At 45.2% G+C, this 18,640-nt stretch overlaps 1 protein-coding gene across 6 annotated transcripts in view; it reads left to right on the forward strand.

Moving 5' to 3' along the window:
• Positions 1-18,640, forward strand: part of LOC148031439 (uncharacterized) — a 291,467-nt gene that overhangs the window by 238,781 nt on the left and 34,046 nt on the right. For all 6 annotated transcript variants that reach the window (XR_015691896.1, XR_015691897.1, XR_015691899.1 and 3 more), the window contains one exon: positions 8,628-8,677. Coding sequence is in view for 2 of the 6 variants with exons in the window: in XM_087684974.1 (XP_087541100.1) it covers positions 8,628-8,677 (50 nt within the window). In the remaining 4 variants the exon portion in view is untranslated. The remainder of the gene's footprint in view (positions 1-8,627; positions 8,678-18,640) is intronic.

Raw genomic sequence — 18,640 nt, forward strand, 5'->3', positions numbered from 1 at the left:
AGATTTGGAAGTAGACGGCATATCTGCTGGCTTTGGGATGGACCGGGGATAACGACGGTCCCACGGGGTAATGACATTACCTCTGGTATCAAATGCGAGCTTCGCAGAGGGACCCTTAAAACGATCCGAAGACATTTTCCTCGCGGACTGATAACGGGGGCCAGAGGAAACCATAGCAGGAGCCGAGCGCTCAGCCGACTGCATTTCCTTCCTTCGCATGTATGTACGCATGGAATCTTGAGATGTAGTAGGCACATTGCTCTGCATGGCCGCAACAACCCTGTTGCCTTTTTTTGCACCTACTTCCACCCAATTATTGGCGCTAGAATCCAGCCCCGCAACCTGTTGTTTACCTTTGGCCAAAGCTTGGGGCTGATGGGTAGCATCCAGTGATGGAGCATCACACACCATCTCCTCCATGGGCGGCACAGCATGGCCATTATGGGAAGTGTGTTGCTGTTCCGGGCACTCGGCCATAAAGTGCCCCAATTGTCCACAGGAGAAGCAATGCCCTGCAAAATTGCCCCATTTCAATCAAAAGTGTAAAGGGTGCATGCCAGGGCAATTGAGGCGTAACTAGGCAGGCCTTTTTCTTGCAGTGTCCCATAGCATACACAAGCGGTTGCGATTCACAGCCCGGAGACTGGGAGGGACCAGAACAGTGCCCACAGCGGCCATAGCATCCTTCAATAGCGGCCAATAAACAGCCGGACAGTTTTCCACCTCGACCCAGACCGGGCATTCACGTTGCAGCAGACGCTGAAAATCTGCCATTGGACGCCATGGAACCACATGAACCAATCGGCGTTCAAAAAACAAAGGCAGTTTCGACAGGAGAGCAGCACGGTGCGTCTCTGATTTCAACAGGACCTCAAAAAAACCCCGGGAGCCAATAAAAATCTCTTCAACACAGTCCCCTTGCAGCAGATGTTGCAACCACTGGCGAATACGGGAAAGCAACGGAATTCGACCAGTGAAGAAAAGTATCACAGCGCGATCATAGAATACCGAAAAGGAGCGTAGGACCGTTTTTGGGTCCACGGTGGCATCCAGCACATCGTCAGGTGCAGAGTCGGAAAAGGCTTCCTGATTATGTTGAACATAATCGCCCAGCAAAGTGTTTGCAAATTCCAGCAAGTGTTCCCAGTCCACTTCCTGAGAGTCCACCGAATCCGAAGCAACCTGGGCATAGGACCGATCCTGAGAAACGCCTATCTCTTCCGAAGCATGCTTGGTACGTTTCCCCGCAGGCTGGATGTCAGGACCAGGGGGCATCTCTTCATTGCATGGAACCATATCCTCGGGTTCCTCCGCATCAGAATCCGGGCCCAGTGCTGCCACTGTTTGATCTATGAAGTCCAGATCCAAACCAGCCATCGTAGATGATGATTTGCTCTCGAATGAGGACTGACCCTCTGTTTTACCGTCTCTCTCGCTTTCCCTTTTTCCTGTACCGAGGCGCTGTCCAGGGGTGCACTCAGCAAGGAGAGCTAATGAAAACCGAGGTTTACCTGTCTCCGTGCAGGGGCAGACAGGCGAAACACAGGCCGGGCGGTCTCCACAGCAGGACGGGACAGGCTGGGATGTCGGTTAGGGGTCCGTCGGCAGCGTCCGGGAACAGGGCGTCAGGAGGATGCTATCCTGAATAGGGCAACAGCGAGAGGGCAGCTGGGCGTTGACAGGGCGGCCGGAACAGAAGATGCGAGCTCCAGGGGCAGGGCGACTGCTCCCGCCTGCTCCAGGAGCCGGACTGCCTGACGACGGCACCAGGGATGACGCCCGCAGCGCAGGGCGCAGGCATGGCTGGTCGAAAGAGGCAGAGACGCAGGCCGCGATGGTGGTGACGAACTCGAACGGCTGGCGAACAGGGGCGACGACGGGCCTGAGGCAAACGCGGGGTGGCGACAGGTAGGGTTTTGCAGGCGGCGGCGGCGCAGGAAAACGGGCCCGCAGGTCGCGCCAGACCTAGCTATGGCAGGGCGGCACGGCGCGGGAGCAGCAGCCCGTCATCCCTTCTTCTCCTCTCTCTCTCTCTCTCTCTCTCTCTCTCTACACATTCTCTCTCTCCTCTCTCTCTCTCTCTCTCTCTCCCTCCCCCTCTCTCTCTCTCTCTCTCTCTCTCTCTCTCTCTCTCTCTCTCTCTCTCTCACATACACACACACACATGCACACACCATAGAGACAGGGAACGGCCGTTCCAGCACATAGGAATGGATTAACGCATTTTGGGAGGTCCAAGCCCAAGAAACCCTGGTGGAACGTTCCAAACCATTCCTTGTCCTGTTCCAGGCCGTTCCAGGGCCGTTCCCTATTTGGAATGGCCGTTCCACCAACTGAATTTTTTAAAAAAATGGTCGATTGACGTCCGTTTAGGTCATGATTTGTTGGCTCGACATCCCCTGTCACTAGCCCAACTCTCCCGCCTCTCTCGCCTTTGTCGCCTGCCTTACCGGACCTCCTCGTCTACTCTTGCTTCTATCGCCTGCCGCACCCGCCTGCTCCAGCTTCTCCGGCCTGCCCCGCCTGCCTCGCCTAGGCCCTGCATGCTCTCACCTCTCCCGCCTGCCTCTCCCAACTCTCCCACCTACCTCTCCTGCCTGCCTGGCCAGACTCATGCCCGCAATCAGGTTAGGTTCGAGGAATCTCATGTTGAAATTTTGGCTGAAATTTTTGCAATTTCATTGAACTTTCAACTTTGGCTGAAATTTCTGCAATTTCATTGAACTTTGACACATGCATGTTGAAATTTTGGCTGCAAATTTTTGCAATTTCATTGAAGTTTATTGATTATTTGTCACTTTTATATAGATGGCAGCATTGACATCTTTGGGATCTTCATCATCCTCACCAAGTACTTCGTCAACAACTAGACGAAGTCGAAGCACTACTTGGTCATGGTGGGATGAGGAAGATGCAGGGGTGCCATTGAGAGATGGAGGGGCTCGCCCTTGGAAATACAAACTTTGCTCTTATGCTTTCACTAATGGGGCTTATAAAGTGAGAGCCCATCTTCTACATGAGGAAAAAGAGGTTACATAAGAAAGATCATTCTACATTTTCCTTATTATAAGCGGATTCAACAAATAGATTGCAACGCCACCTAGATGCTTTGTATGTCTTTTGTAGAGACAGAGGCCTCATAGTAAACCTTAAGAAGACCAAAACCATGGACTTCAACACTTCAGCAAAATGGGTGACTGGATCTATATATCACTTCACATTTGGAGGAGACATAGTGGAGCATGTGAGGGAATATGTCTATCTGGGAGTCACCTTCTCTAGCCCACGATTTACGTTGAGAGGGGCATGAGAGGCACATCTAGCACGAGGCTATGCAGCACTAGGGGCACTCGAGAGTCAATGTGCTCACATACAGTTCCAGGAGCCTCGCACCAAACTATGACTCTTTGACACCCTAGTCACTACACTAGTATATGGAGCAGAGGTATGGGGCTATAGCTTGTACCATAGGTGTCTCAGTCCACTTACTAATCAGATTGGAACAAAGAGAGATTATTATGATGGTTCGAATAGCATGGAGAGGCAACTGATCATGATGATAGCATGTCTTGAATCATTGCCCCAATTTAGCGCATTCTATTCCACCTTGATTGCTTCACGTGGACAAACACCCTTAAGTGGGAGGAGTTGGATTCGATGGTTCTAGATCAGAAGGAACAACTCAAAGGATAGACTGCTCCAAAAATGAAGATATTGGCAGGTCAATCTTCTGAGAAAAAGGGGGAGAACAACAAGAAGATGGAAGAGAAGACCAAGCAAGACAAAGAAAAGAAGATCGCACATTTGTGGCAAGACAAGTCATTGGAAGAAGGATTGCCTTAACAACAAGGACATGAAGGAATTAGGAGCGGTGCCTGCTCCTGCATCATTGGCCTTTTTACATTTGGAGGTAATTGAGGATTTGACAATGGTGGCTTCTAATGCAGGGATGATGGCCCCATAGCCTCGTGAGTGGATTGTGGATATTGGCACTTTCCACCGCATAACTCCTATAGATGTTATTGCTCATATGTATTCAATACATTGAAAATTTTTCATTGGTGACAAGTCTTTGGTCCCTATCAAAGGCAAAGATGATATGCAGATCATTCCGGATGGGCATGGTGGTACTCATACATTAGAGGTTCTCTATGTACTTAGTTTGGGATATCATCTACTTTCAATGAGCAAGATTTGTGCACTTGGCCTTATTGTCGAGTTCAATAAGGACTCTTGAGTTCTTGATGGAGCTTTGAGTCAGGTTCTTTGTGTAGGTTACAAGTAGAATGCAATCTACTAGATGTGGACTTTATCAACCTCTCTTCTTGTTTCTTCATTAACACAAGCTAAGCTATGGCATATGCTTGGTTCAGCTGCCTCGACTACGAGTACCTTAGGAAGGCAGCTCGTGGATAGCTTGTCCGTGGATTGCCGGAGACTAGGGTGAGCCATCCTCCATGTGTCTTCCATTCATGGCAAGCAACATAGAGATGCAATTCCTAGCAAGGGTTCACAAAGGGAAAAGGAGCCCTTGGAGCTTGTTTCGACGGACTTAGATGGACTGATGAGGATGGAATCCCTTAAGGGAAGTTTGTATTTTATGCTAATTAATGATGATTTTAGCAAGATGACATGGGCATTTTTCTTGGAGTTGAAGTCAAAAGAAGTCTCACATTTTAAGGATTGGTTGATTTTCAAAGAAAACTGGTTTGGTAGGAAACTCAAGTCCCTGCAATCCGACAAAGGAGGAGAGTTTGTCTCCAACGAGCTTGCCAAGTTTTGTGTAGATCATGGTAGTCACTAGGAGTTTGCCAACACACACACACCCCTCAAGAGAATGGCATATTGGAGCGGAAGAATGGGAGTATGATCAAGATGGCATGGACTATGATGGAGCATTGGTAGATACCACAACATTTATAGGCCAAGCAAGGGCCACTCCTTTCCACACTCCTTAATCAGTCACCTATGTTGTCCATGGTTGGTATGACATCTTTTGAGGCTTATTTTGGTCTAAAACCGAGTGTGTCTTATTTCAAGGTATTCGGCTGTGATACCTATGTTTACATCCCAAAGAAACAGAGCAATAAGTTTGAGCCAGCTTCCAATAGATTGGTATTCGTAGGATATAGCTTGTAGTCATAGGGATATATTCTTTATGATTATGTTTTACGTAAGGTCTACACAAGTTGAGATGTTCAGTTCGTGGAGTTTTCAGCTGTAGAGGGGGGGTGAAGAGCACCCTGTACTTAAAGATTTGGCCAATTGTTTGGACACCTGAGCCAATGCCTTTGGAGCCTATATCTCTTGAGGCTCTATCATTAGTGGAGGAGGAGATTGATTCACCATCAGATTCACCCCTAGAGTTAGCACCAATGGATGTTCCAGAGACTTCATTAGAGGCAAAGCGACGAGGGGAGTATCGTCCTCCTCCTCATTGGGCACATGATACACTCCATAATATAGGGATTGAGGGATTTCTTGAGGAGTTGTAGCTACAGGATGGCCCATGGCGATCTTGGAGGAAACAGACACACTCCATCAAGCTTGTTTGTACGAACTACTATTCGATGACTCGTGCCATACAGGATAGAGAGCCCACCTCCATGAAGGAGGCTTTGTAGTCATAGCATTGGCGGAAGGATATTGAGCATGAGTTGGAGGCCATAGAGCAAAATGGCACTTGGGGTCTTGTTCCATAGCTCGTTTATAGGGAGGTGATTGGAGTCGAGCGGGCCTTCAAGACGAAATACCACATTGATGGCACTCCGAATAAGCACAAGGTGTGAATGATTGCTAAAGGGTCACACAACAGCCACAAGTGGATCTCCATGATGCATTTGCACTTGCAGCTTGGATGGCTACCATTAGGTCCGTTTAGCCAACCATAGGAGACGGCTAGTTTTTTTGTAACTACCTTCTATTAAGTAAAACATCAAAGAAGATGACGTAATTGTTGTGCTACTTAATAGTGTGGAAAAACCTAACAAAGGATATGAACAAGTGATAGCAACCTTGAGAAATGCACCTGATAGAAAACTCAGCTGGATGGAAGCTACTCTTTATGAGCAAGAAAGCAAACTCAAAGAGAAGACTCATGAAACTTCACTAAAACAAACCCATAATATCTATACTCTATAGCAAAGGATCTTCCAAGATTGTCTGTAGGACATGGGAAAGTTGGACAAGGAGCAAGATTGCTAGCACAAGCAAAAGCCCAATTGCAAGAATTGCACCAAATTTGGACACATTGAGAAGGATCATTGGAATCAAATGTCCAATTATGTATAAGAATCATTATCTTTTAAACAATGTAATGAAACACTTTTCTAAAAAAGTTGTATTACCTACACTCTTTTGGCAATGTACAAGCTAATAACCTTGCAAGCATTAAAAAGGGAAACCTACATCCTTAGGTGAAATTATCTAGAGGATAAGCTGGCACCAAGGGGGAGCAACGTGGTTTTGGTGGGGGGGGGGGGGGAGGGGGGGGTAGAAGGTGGAGTGAGTGCTAAAATGAATGATGCTAGTTGTAGTGCTACAAGCACATGTAAGGCACTCTATCCCGTAAGCAAAGAGGGTAGAGTGTGTCCTAGCTGCAAAAGATATGAAAGAATATACTTGGTACAACTATCAATCAAGCAAGTCTCTTTCATGTTATCATGATTGTCTACTTATTATTCTTCGTTTCCCCCCGTAGCTTAGTCTCATCTTCTTGCTCAAACCATGTTTTGTAACAAGGCTTAATTGCTTCTAGTTGCACACTTGATGTAGAGGGCAACTCAAAAAGAGATGGGGACTCGTCAAGTCTATTCTCGAAGGAGACAAGTACTGCCAGAGAACGGAACTCCATAGTAGTGAAATTGCTGGAACAATCAAATAATTCCTCGAGTGTAATAGGGGCAGATGGTCCAACTACCATGTGACCAGCAGATTTACCCTACTTTGGTGGAGGATGACCCCCTCCTAGCTGTGGGGGTGGGGATGAACTGCCCGTGCCTTATGTGCTCAAGTTCCTAGCTGCGTAAGAGGGTCAAGTTTTGGGCAGGGACTGCCCTGGGCCTTGGAGCAACACTTGTCAAAATAATGAGCCTTTTGATAATGCTTCCTAGTGCCTTACATGGTAGAGATAGTTATAGAGAAAGTGTGGAGAATAATACAAACATTTCTCAAACTTGGATTGGTCTCTTCTCCACATGATACATGTTATTTGGGGTGATTCCAACAAGTAGAGAGAGAGTACTCACTTTCACCATGGAGGATAGTAGCAAACTTACGACAGTGGATCTTTGACTTAGTCAAAACTTATAGGTGGTCATCGTCAAAGGATCAAATGGTAGCTCACTCTCATAGGAGATGGTACATGGATCCTGACCTGATTACTTGCACGATGCATGGATTAGACACCAGGCCTATCAAAGGAGACCCGTTTAAAGATTGCAATGGGATATAGGAGAGTAGGCATTGAGGAATTCTTTTCTTGATTGACCTTGCTAGTCTAATCCCTTGGATAACTAGGCTAGAGAAGAGGATTCAGATTAGCAAGCTCAGAGTGACATCAGCTATCACCCAATATTGATAGGATACTTGGCAAGAGCTCAAGAAGTAGGAAGATTTCACTCATTTAGAACCATATAAGAACCTGGTAATTGACACATGGCTTGTTATGGTAAGAGAAATTCAAATATAACGATCTTAGTCAAAAGAGAGTAAAGTAAATGCAAGGATACAACCCTAGATAACAATAAATAGTTTCATATATGGTTGTGTCAAAAGCCAATCAAAGGTCTATTGTTCCAAGCCATATGTGGCTCTACATCGCTCCTCGGATTCACTGCATCTACTGCAAGTGACCAATATTTTGTCAAATCCTAGCCCATATTATAGTGTGCAGACTTTGATATGCTATATTTAAAAAGAAGATAGCATGTTTAGGTTTTAAGTTATCGTTCCATTTTTGCATAAAATTCCTCAGAGGAGAAGAGGCATTGTGTCTATATCCATACTATGAGACCACCATGGCTTCTTTGATCCTATTCATATGTACCTTGTCCCCAATTTGTAGGTGCCATCAAGCAGAGATACTTTTGGGGGTCTCAAAAAACAAGTTCTCTTCACCGACTTGGGCCCTAGACTTGTTTGAAGGCTTGTCTCAACTAGCACCCTTTGATCAGCCTAGTATAGAATCCATCATACGAGTAGGTGTTTGGGTCAATGTCTTTTCTTGGGGACTTAAATCTCATCTTGCAAGGTTGAAGGGCTACACATCTTAGAAACTTTCCACGGGAGTAACACGGGTGATTAACGAGATCAAGTTAATGACTTAAATAAGAGTGATCAAAACAAGTAGATTGGCTAGGTGACCTTAATCCAAAGTTCACCATGAATGTCAACATGGGGCTTTGTGACCATTGTAAGATCTTTTCCCCCCTAAAAAAAGAATAATTGTAAAGAGCAAAGCACGCTAGAGAAAAGTACTGTACTCATGAGAATAATTTTATTGAAGTTATTATGAGTTATGGTACAGTCCATTCTTATTTTAAGAGATGTGGAAGTAGGAAATTTGTGATTGTGGTACTACAACTTTATGCAACTAAGTAATGAACTATTGTATGCTTTTGTTTTAGGCAATGAAGAATTTGAGCTTCTTGGATGATTTCAGAGATCGGTTCAATGCGTAAGATGCTTTTCCTCTTCGATACCATGCCTCAATGTGAGTTGTTTGATTAGCTTTATATCTAAACTATAAAAAATAGCTATATCCAAGATGGTGATATATAAGCTCTCAGATTGCTCTTTGCCACCATGAACCTCTTCTTAGTTTAAGAAGTAATGGTCAACCCTACTGATTAGCAACGCCATAGTTTAATTACGGTTAAATTGCTGTTGAGAACTTAAAGTATGAAGAAAGTAGGTGGCATTTGCCCTTTTGCATGGTGATCTAAGTTGATGTTCTCGTCTCTCTGCCAATCTCACCCCCACCTTGTCAGCCTACAGTCATGCCTGTTTCTTCGACTCCAATAGCTCCCTTCTGTCCAAAGCTTTACCTTGCCAATGGTGAACTGCTCTCCTGCAAGGCTCTTCTCCACCTTCAATCTACCCTTCCATGGGCACTGGATTGAGCCCAATATGTCTTGGAAGTGTATGCAGTCCAAGGTGTTTATGCAGTGCAGGATGCTATACCCATCAACCTGAAGAAGGAATGAGATTCACAAGTGAGTAGCTAGTCCTCTGCCATTGCCATGGGACTCAAGTTAGTAGCTGCAACCTTGACTGATATTTTCCCACCTATTACCATGGTTACTTGCAAGCAAGACCACCTGAAATTTCGCAGTTTATACTTTGCACTCAAGACCACAGTCATACCATGCAGTTCGAATCTCAACAGTTACAAGCCATAGAAAGTGAACGAATGCTCCATTTCCAGGCTTCCAGCCACTGCCACCCCACACAGGCACTGCACCTGTGTAATTTCCAGCAATGCGTTCTTCTCATCTGCGCGCTCTTCTTCCCATTGCCTCCTCATCACTCCGTGCACTCCGTCTCAGTATGCCATATCCCTATACTCTCTCTCTCTTATTTCATTGGTGTTTCTATGCACCAGATGGAAACATGTTACACTATTTAGCCAACATTTGTACATTCTTCAAGCTTTGTGTCTTGCGTCTACCCTTTATTTTCCTTGTACTTCATCCACCAAATTCCTTTTCCCTCCAAATAACAAACACCACCTTGATGGACCCGCCTTTGAGTATCTTGCAATTCCTGTCTCTCATGGAGACCCTCGATGCGGACGAGAGCACAACATCCATGCCTATTGTTCTCGGCATGTTTTTATATTTCTTCATACTGTTTCCCATGCTTGCACAAATAATGGTTTCCTCTCTGTCATTGTTTCATACTTGGTGGGACTTTCCAAGGCAGCACACATCCTGGTTCCATGCGCAGCAATCAGTATGGATTTATGAGCTTCATTTGCGCAATGAGATGTTCTGCAGAAGATTCAGATTTCCTTAATGCTGCATTCGAAGACCTACTGCAGGAACTGCAGCCTCACTGGCCTAGGCAAGGTGATGGTGATTTCGTTCGACCCCCCACCGAGCCTGAGAGAGCCCTCAGTTGCTTCTTCATCTGGCCCACAATGACTCCATGCACATCGCCAGCACCTCCGGCATTGGTGAGTCCACAGTCTACAAATACTGTCACATAGTGGTTGACATCTTGGTGATCAATCTGAGATTGACCTAATCTCCATTCCATCCGAGGAATGACTTAGAAATATCATAGCAGACTTCCAAACTATCACTTAGTTTCCTAATGTGTGTGGTGCGATTGATGGAACTCACATTAAGCTCACTCGTAAGCCTGATATCGAGCACATCCCAGCTCGATACTGGTGCAGGCATCACTTCCGCTCTGTGCTCATGCAAGCAGTTCGCAACACACAGAAACATATATGGGATGTCTGTGCGTTGGCTACGGGTGGAACCAAGGATGCAGTACATGTGAAGGCTTCTTCACTTTACAGACACTTCAAAAACAAGGTTATTCTACAAGAGCCAGCTATCAACCTTCAAGGTGTGCAGTGTTACCCTATTTGCTAGCAGATTCAGGCTATGACCCTTGCACCCACCTCATCAATCCATTTCAGGAGGGCCATCCCCCAGCCACAGGTGACTGGAAGCTCTTCAATCAGCATTTGTCCAAGGGACAAGTGCGCTTTGAGCAGGTCTTTCGGATGCTGAAAAATCGTTGGTGCATCCTAAAGGATATAAATGTTGATCTTCACCACATGCCCAAGTACATTGTCGCATGTTGTGTTCTACACAACATGCTTGTGCAAAATGTGCACGAGGAGCATCATGATGATGACTTTGATCCCCATCCTAATGATTTTAATATTGTTCATAATGTCACGAGGTGTGAAGGTGTCAAGGTTCAAGTCCCCCCGACAGCTGTCTTTGAAGAATGGTACGATCATGTCCTGAGTCATGACGTGTGTACAGAATATGTAATGCATGCATCCTTTCTCAATGTACTGAATAAACCACATCACAGCAAATTCCTTCGTTTCACCAACTTTTCATGCCTTTGTCTTATGTTTATTTAGTATATGTTTAAATAATGAAGTGTTTGTGTTTCAATTTCACATGCATTCGTTTCAACATGCGATCCAGGTCATCTTTTGTTTATTCATTGTCCATGTGCATAATTAATTTTCTGCTTTTTCAAATCCCACGAATGTTGTTAAGATTATCACATTCCTTTGAGTTCGTGATTTGACTACATTCCCACTATTACTTAGACTTCCATGAGACAATAAAAATTTGCAAGAAATGCAACAATAGAATGCACAAATAAACAAATCCGATAGCCTATCATGATTGAAACTGCATCCAAAATCCAAACCATAACTAATGATCCAAGCTCACATACATGCTCCTCCTAAGAAAAATCATCCCAACCATCATGTCACTTCACTGCTCCTGGCTATCTGCTGCATTGCTCTTGTGAGGACCTAGCAGCTGTGCCATTTGCAGTTGCATCTCCATGTGCTCCTCCATTTGCATGTGCTTCTCGAGGTCCATGCGGTGCATCTCCACTCAGTCCATGGATGCTCCCAATGCTTGCACTCCAATGATATCCCAACCCCTCCAGTCCCAATGCAATCCTTCATTTCTTCATCTTCTGCCCTCGTACAGCATGCCTGATTGCAGAACCAAGAACTCCATCATTGTTTTGATCAGCAGCCTTTGGCAGGGTAGTATCTTTGATCAAAATATCCTCATCTGCACCCTCTACTAGAATAGGAGCAGCACCCCCTCCTGATCTCCAATTATTAAATCTTCATCCTCCGCCAGCGATATTGCTTCAGGTACAAAATCCTCTCCAGTTAGACCATCATTCAACCCACTGACCTTTGGTATACCCCGTAATAAATCGGTCGTCCTGCTGAAGTATTCCCATCTTGAGGGCTCGCTACTAGAAGAGGACTATTTCTGCCTTTCCTTCAAGAAGGATTTTTTCATATTCTCCCATTTATACTTACACTAGTCATCTGAGAAGTCTGTCCCGCACTTGTGGTTTAAATCACAGGCAATATCTGCCCAATCCTTTGCTTTGAAATTAATCTTGTTAAGAGATATCCATTTGTCCTCATACAAATCAAGGAGGACAACAATTTGAGAGGGAGAACATATTTTTGTGCTCTTTCTTTTCTGACCAGATGTTTGCTTGGTTGGCAGGACTTGAACAATAACAGAAGACATAGCCCAAGGCAGATTTCTTTTGAGGTTCCACTGCTTGTATTGGGATGAGTGCCTCGGCAGCCCCCAATGGAGGAAGAGCTGAAAGCACACATTCGCGATCCATTGCAGGATAAGATGCTCCTACTGTTGAAGTTGGAGGTGGCCCAATGAGAGCCTCATGCATAAAAGTTTGAAGGAAGATCCAAGGGGCAGACTCCTAGTCGTTGAAGACTAGGTGCTCTCAACGTAGTTGTTTTGATACATGAACGTGGAGAACTGAGAATCCAGATCACCATCCTCGAGAGCAATGGAAAAGGCTGTAGAAGAGCGAGAGAGGGAGATAGTGTTGGATAGAATGGCACGGGGACAGAAGAGTGGTTTCTGATTGTCCATTATAGTATTGACCTGACACATCACGTAACACTTGTTATGACTCGAACTTGGTGCAGTCAAAGACAAGCATAATTTGAAGATGTATTTCCAAGTGGGAGCGCAAGTATTTCAGGTTTGAGGGGACTCTCAATCCAGGGCAGAAATGAGGGAGGCTGATAATGAGCTGTTTTGATGGAAACACGAGCAATCACCAGCCGACCAAGCATGATTAAGCTGGAGCTGGAGCAGTTGCCGATGACAGAAGTGTTTGTGACTGGATGGCGACCAGGCAAACAGATAGCCCATGATCAAGCTGGACCTGCAGCAGCAGCAGCAAGATGATGGTGACCAAGCTAGACCTGGTGCAGCTGCCAATGACAGAAGTGTTTGTGATTGGATGGTGACCAAGCAAACAGATAGCCTGTGATGCAGCCAGATCTGGAGCAGCAGCAAGACGATGGCGATGGCGATCAGGCAGCAGGAGGCTGGTGCTGCACGATAGATGAAAGAGGACGAAGGCTTGGAAAACAGCATTCATTTAAGGGTGCATGGCCTTGCACCACTTGGAGAGATGGAGCCTTTGGGTGATCATCCCCTTTTTACATGGTCAGCTATATCCTAGGTCCTTTTTTCCATTGTTCTCCTATCTTCCTAGCTTCCTTTTTACCGCCCATCTACATTTATAATTTGCACACCTCTCCTTGATTTAGGACTTTCTTGGACTTCTCGTGTTTCTTTCCGATTTTTCTTGGCATGCCTTCGTTCTCCATTTTGCTTTTTCCTTGGCCTTGTCTTCTGCTTTAGATTTTCTTGATTTTCCACCTTGTTCATCTGAGGGTTAACATTACCCCCCTCCTAGTTGAGTACCAGTCCCATGGCACTTACTGAGTGGTAAGTTGGACGGTGCTGCTGAGGTAGCCAGGTGGCTTTTTGAGTGTATATACAAGCCGTGTTGGAGGTGGGTCGGAGGGATTTATGGAACTGGAAGGTGCTTGAGTTGGCATGCCTTCGTTCTCCATTTTGCTTTTTCCTTGGCCTTGTCTTCTGCTTTAGATTTTCTTGATTTTCCACCTTGTTCATCTGAGGGTTAACATTACCCCCCTCCTAGTTGAGTACCAGTCCCATGGCACTTACTGAGTGGTAAGTTGGACGGTGCTGCTGAGGTAGCCAGGTGGCTTTTTGAGTGTATATACAAGCCGTGTTGGAGGTGGGTCGGAGGGATTTATGGAACTGGAAGGTGCTTGAGTTGGGAACGAACCCTGGTGTTGGAGGGATTTATGGACATGTTGGAGGGATGCACGGAAATGTCTGTCCTCAGCCATCAGTGCTTTTATTCCAGCAACGCATGAGTTTTCAACATGTGGCACACATGGCTGATTGAAGATGCAGTGAGTCATGTAAACACTCTCCGTGGCAATTGGGAAGAGCCTATTTAACCAGGATGTTACAGAATATCCTTTGCCACGTCAACAATGTTCTTACTATGGTAGCCACCACATAGCCACAGTTGGTCATGTGTGCGGGCTATCACTGGTATCTTTGGGAAACAATTGCTTCAAGTTTTATTTCAGCTCACGAGACCAAATGCAGGTAGGACGTTTCACAATCCTGGTTAATGACTGTAGGATGGACAAGGAGAGGGACTAGGAGTCTTGAGCAGCAGTAGAGGTAGGCAAGAGAGTAGTGAGAGACCTCAAGCTTTGAAGTAGTCTTGAGCAACCATGGGAGCATGGAGGTCTATTTGATCTAGCCTTCACTAGCTACCATTGACTACAGCTGAAGAGAAGAGGAGCAGCCTTTTCTCTTCAATCACCATTCGAGATCAGAATTGGGGCACATTCTTGGACAAAGGACTTTCCTACCTCGGGGGAGATTCTCTGCACAGGTTGCTACCTCAATGGGAGGCTGGTTTACATTTCAAGAGCTACTGCAAGAGACTCAAAGGTAAAGACTATAGTGTCTCAGGGGAGCCAGGGCTATGATTGAGGTTGTCACAGAGGAAGTACCTCTTAAATGGCAGATTACACACATTTCAGACCTAGGTTGGTCTCTTCTCCATAGAGGACATCCTTCTGCGGTTACTGCGACTAGCAGAGATAAGCCATTCACTTTTTTGATAGAGGAGGATGGATGCCTCCAGCGAGAGAACTTGGACATCATAGAGCTCATATCGGACTCTCCTAGAGCTTAGGAGGTATGGAGGAGAGCCCTCAAGATGACATTCCACGGAACAACAGAGACCATGGTTGTGACCTGGGGGTCTATAGCCCGGGTTACTGATAGAGGCCCAGCATATGGATATACGGATGTTCAAGGGAGTTTGTCTTATCTTGCCGACTTTCCTAGCTGACTTCTAGAGCAGATTGGATGATAGACTTAGACCTAGGAAGATCTCATTGGTTTTGTGATTGTCAAGACATAAGAGCTTCAGCTGGCACTTGGCTTGGTTATGGTAGGTACCCAGTCATTTGTGCTCGATGTGGAGAGCCAAAGGAGATGCAAAGACGCATTTTATGGGACTACCCCAAGCTCAAGAGGTTTGGAGGAGAGCCTTCAGGAAGGTTGTTTGTGGCACAATAGAGGCTCTAATTGTGACACGAAGGACTATAGGTTGGATTATGGACAATGGCTTATAGAAAAAGGTCTAGCGTGTGGCTATGAGGATGTTCAAGAGTCACTCCTATCTCATTTCTAATCAGCCCTTGAGTAATATAGCCACGCCAACACATACAGAGTGGAATGAGGGGCATTGTCAGAAATGAGAGATGATGGCTAGTATTATTGCTAGGTTTATTTGACCATCGGATGTAGTCATGCTGTTGATTTATTGGATATATGAAAAATAGATCTATAGCACTATAGAGACTCCCTAAGAGGTTATGACATATATTATCATACTCTCTACTAGAGATGGAAGATACTACAGAGTGACTCAGAGACCATGAGGAGAGATGTTTTCTTTAGGATCTAGAATTTCGGCACTTTCTTTGATTTTGAGTCACACATGATCTTGCATCATAAACCTTTGGATAAGTTATTTACTTGGGCCTTGTAATAGACTTCCTTTTCTGTTTTATGTTTGCTATATCTTGGAAGTCCCTTACTGGCTAATGACCTTGGACATTTTATCATGAGGGGATGTGCTGATAGAATTATTTTTCTTTGTTAAAAATGCATGATATGAAACTAAGGTTTCCAAGGTCTCTTACTTCTTACCCAACCCTATAAGCTGCTCAAATATACCTGGTCCTAAAAATAGAGAAGTATCTACAATTCTAAGTTAGTGCAATTCACCATTTACAACATGTCTCCCCCAGCTAGACTCAATGTGTAATGCAAAGGAGCGATACCACATAAACTCAGTTTCTTAATGTTAAGAAATTCTATTGTGCATATAAAAACTTAAACCTGAATTTTTAATGCTAAGAAATAAAAACTTTTTTTGTGCAGCTCCAAAGGAGCGCTTACTTAATACCACCTACATTGTGTGACAAGAATTTTCTAGCCAGTACAATGTCTCTTGTGTGCAAATTGCAAAAAAACGTCACCTGGAAGGAAAGGATTGACCCCAATACTAGCCTTCATGTACATCGAGTAGTGGCAGTTTTGGGAGAAGGTCTGAATTTGATGCCCCCATGCTCTGAGGAGTTCTATCACAATAGAACACTAAGAATGTCTTGCACCGTAAATAACCTCTAACCATGGAGCAACCACATCACAGATAACAACCCCTACCAATGTCATAGAAGCCACTTGCACATTAATAGTGCCACCAGTATGACCATGAATTCCAAAGGCAGAGTCGAAGGTAAAAGCATTTATGTTATGCTAGATATGCCAAAAGCCCAGTTCAATGCACGAAGTGGTACAAGTGGGGTTGGTGACAGACTGCCTTGGACAGCAAACAGAGTGCAAAAAGTACAAGCTCATAATGCTGCATGGCAGCGTTCAACCTCCCCCAGTGACCCCCACCCACATGCCAGTATCCCTGCATGCATAGTAAAAGGCAAACTTGCATCTACTGCAGCTGGAATCTGCACCAGTGGGAAGGAATCTGTTTGACTTCACGTGTGGTTTAAATGTGCACCTTTTTTATATACCTTCCTAGCTTCAGTGTCTAAAGGGTTATGCTCAGACAGCTCTTTTCTTTTGGTGCACACTGTCTGCCGTCCAAGGCAGTATGTAACCAGCCTGAGAATGCTGCAGCTGCAGTGTGTCAAGATGGGGTATTCTTGCTGAGACCCATGCTCAATTATTAGTTCTTTGCAATGTCACTGAAGTTGGAACCTGGAAATGAAATTCCATATGTGTCTGGCAACTGGACAAGCAATGATGCAATCGCCACACAAAAGACATGCTAGTCAATAGCAATCTGCGTCGCCATACCATGTCAGTAGGGAGGCCTTTAATGAGGGCTCTCTACATGAAAACCTTGCCTCGATACATGATCTTTAACTTCCATAACTATAACAACTAGCATTCCGCGCGTTTCTTTCTCTCTCTCTTTTTTTTTTTCCATAAAAGGTAATTGTATTAATTACGAAAAAGTACAAGTTTACATGATTACAAGATACACGATGGCTCTACCCCATCGTGTGTAAAGAACACACTGTCTCTCTATAATAACCAAACGACCTAAGAGTTACAAAGTCATGGCAAAGACGCAGAGGAAATTGCCATATGCTAGGGACGTAAGTCCTCCCGAGAGAGCATGTCAGAGTGCCAGAGAAGATCTATCTGCCAATACAAGAGACCCTTAAGCCTAGCAATATGCCGCTGAACATTATAGGCGGAATCAAAAAGAAAGGCATTCCGAATAGTCCAGTTATGCCAACAGCCCCAATATCGAAGAAAGTGAAACATGATCTTCATATGTGGCTGTGTTGGTGTGGGGTATTTGGGCTGCACAAAAACCCAATCAAACGGGCATAGCGAGAAACCAACCACCGCTCGCCAAACGGCTGACAAGAATGACCAGATTTTCTTAGCGATGGGGCAAGAAATAAATCGGTGATAGGCGGATTCCACACTAGTGGTGCAAAAGAAACAATTGCCGTTGGAGATTCGACGCTTGGAAAAAGCTGAAGCAAGCAGAAGACCACCAATCATCACCCTCCAAAGAAAGACCTTATATTTGAAGAATGTCTTGTCCAACCAGCCCTCCATCACAGTTGCCCTCCACCATGACCGGGATTTATGCAATCCCCATAGAGTATTAGCTTTAGTAACCAGCCATTGATGATCTTTAATCAGAAGATGATACACCTAGTTAGCTGAAGCCTTTTCTAAATGCAGCCTGCTTGCAAAGTCCCAGTCCTGCCAGGGACGATCCGAAGCAAGGCCAAGAAGGGTTTGTCTGCTCTGGAGCACCATCAAAAGCTATTCCCATAAATGCCTGTAACCACGAGGGATCCTGAAAAGCCTCCTGGCTGTACGAAAGGATATCAACACATTGCGACTGGTAAGGGTGGCATCCACGACTGAAGTTAAGCCCAAACGTGCCATGCGGTTTGAATTTTGGTCAAAGCTCATGTTTACCTTCCCACGAAAGTAACCGCGAAACTGCCAACAATTCCAATTGAAAAGAATTAGTAGCCAAGCGATCCTCCGCTGGATGCCACTGAGCCTTCCGGAGGACCAATCTCCAGGAACATACCAAATGGGCAAGCGGAGATGAAGAAGGACTAGAGAACCGAGAATCCGCATTAAGAACATGCCACCAAGAACTCCGGATTTGGGTATTACCATGCAGAAGCCCGTGATCCTCAAGAAAATAACGGGCTATAACGACCCATGGGTGATGATCCGAGCACATGGCGCGGAAAAGAGACCAACGGAGCGCCAACATATGAGTTCGGGCATCTAAAATAGCCCCTCCACCCATGCATTTGGGGGTGCACGCATGCGACCAAGAAATCCAGAAAATGCTTGCATGCAAGGAATCCTTCTTCCACAACATGAAACGAATAGATTGAGTAAGAGCATTCAATATTGTAGTAGTCCAGGGCAGCAATGGCAAG

Source organism: Lygodium microphyllum, chromosome 9 (assembly GCF_053477565.2).
Source record: "Lygodium microphyllum isolate KBCC chromosome 9, Lygodium_microphyllum_v1.1.10, whole genome shotgun sequence".
Lineage (NCBI taxonomy): Eukaryota > Viridiplantae > Streptophyta > Polypodiopsida > Schizaeales > Lygodiaceae > Lygodium > Lygodium microphyllum.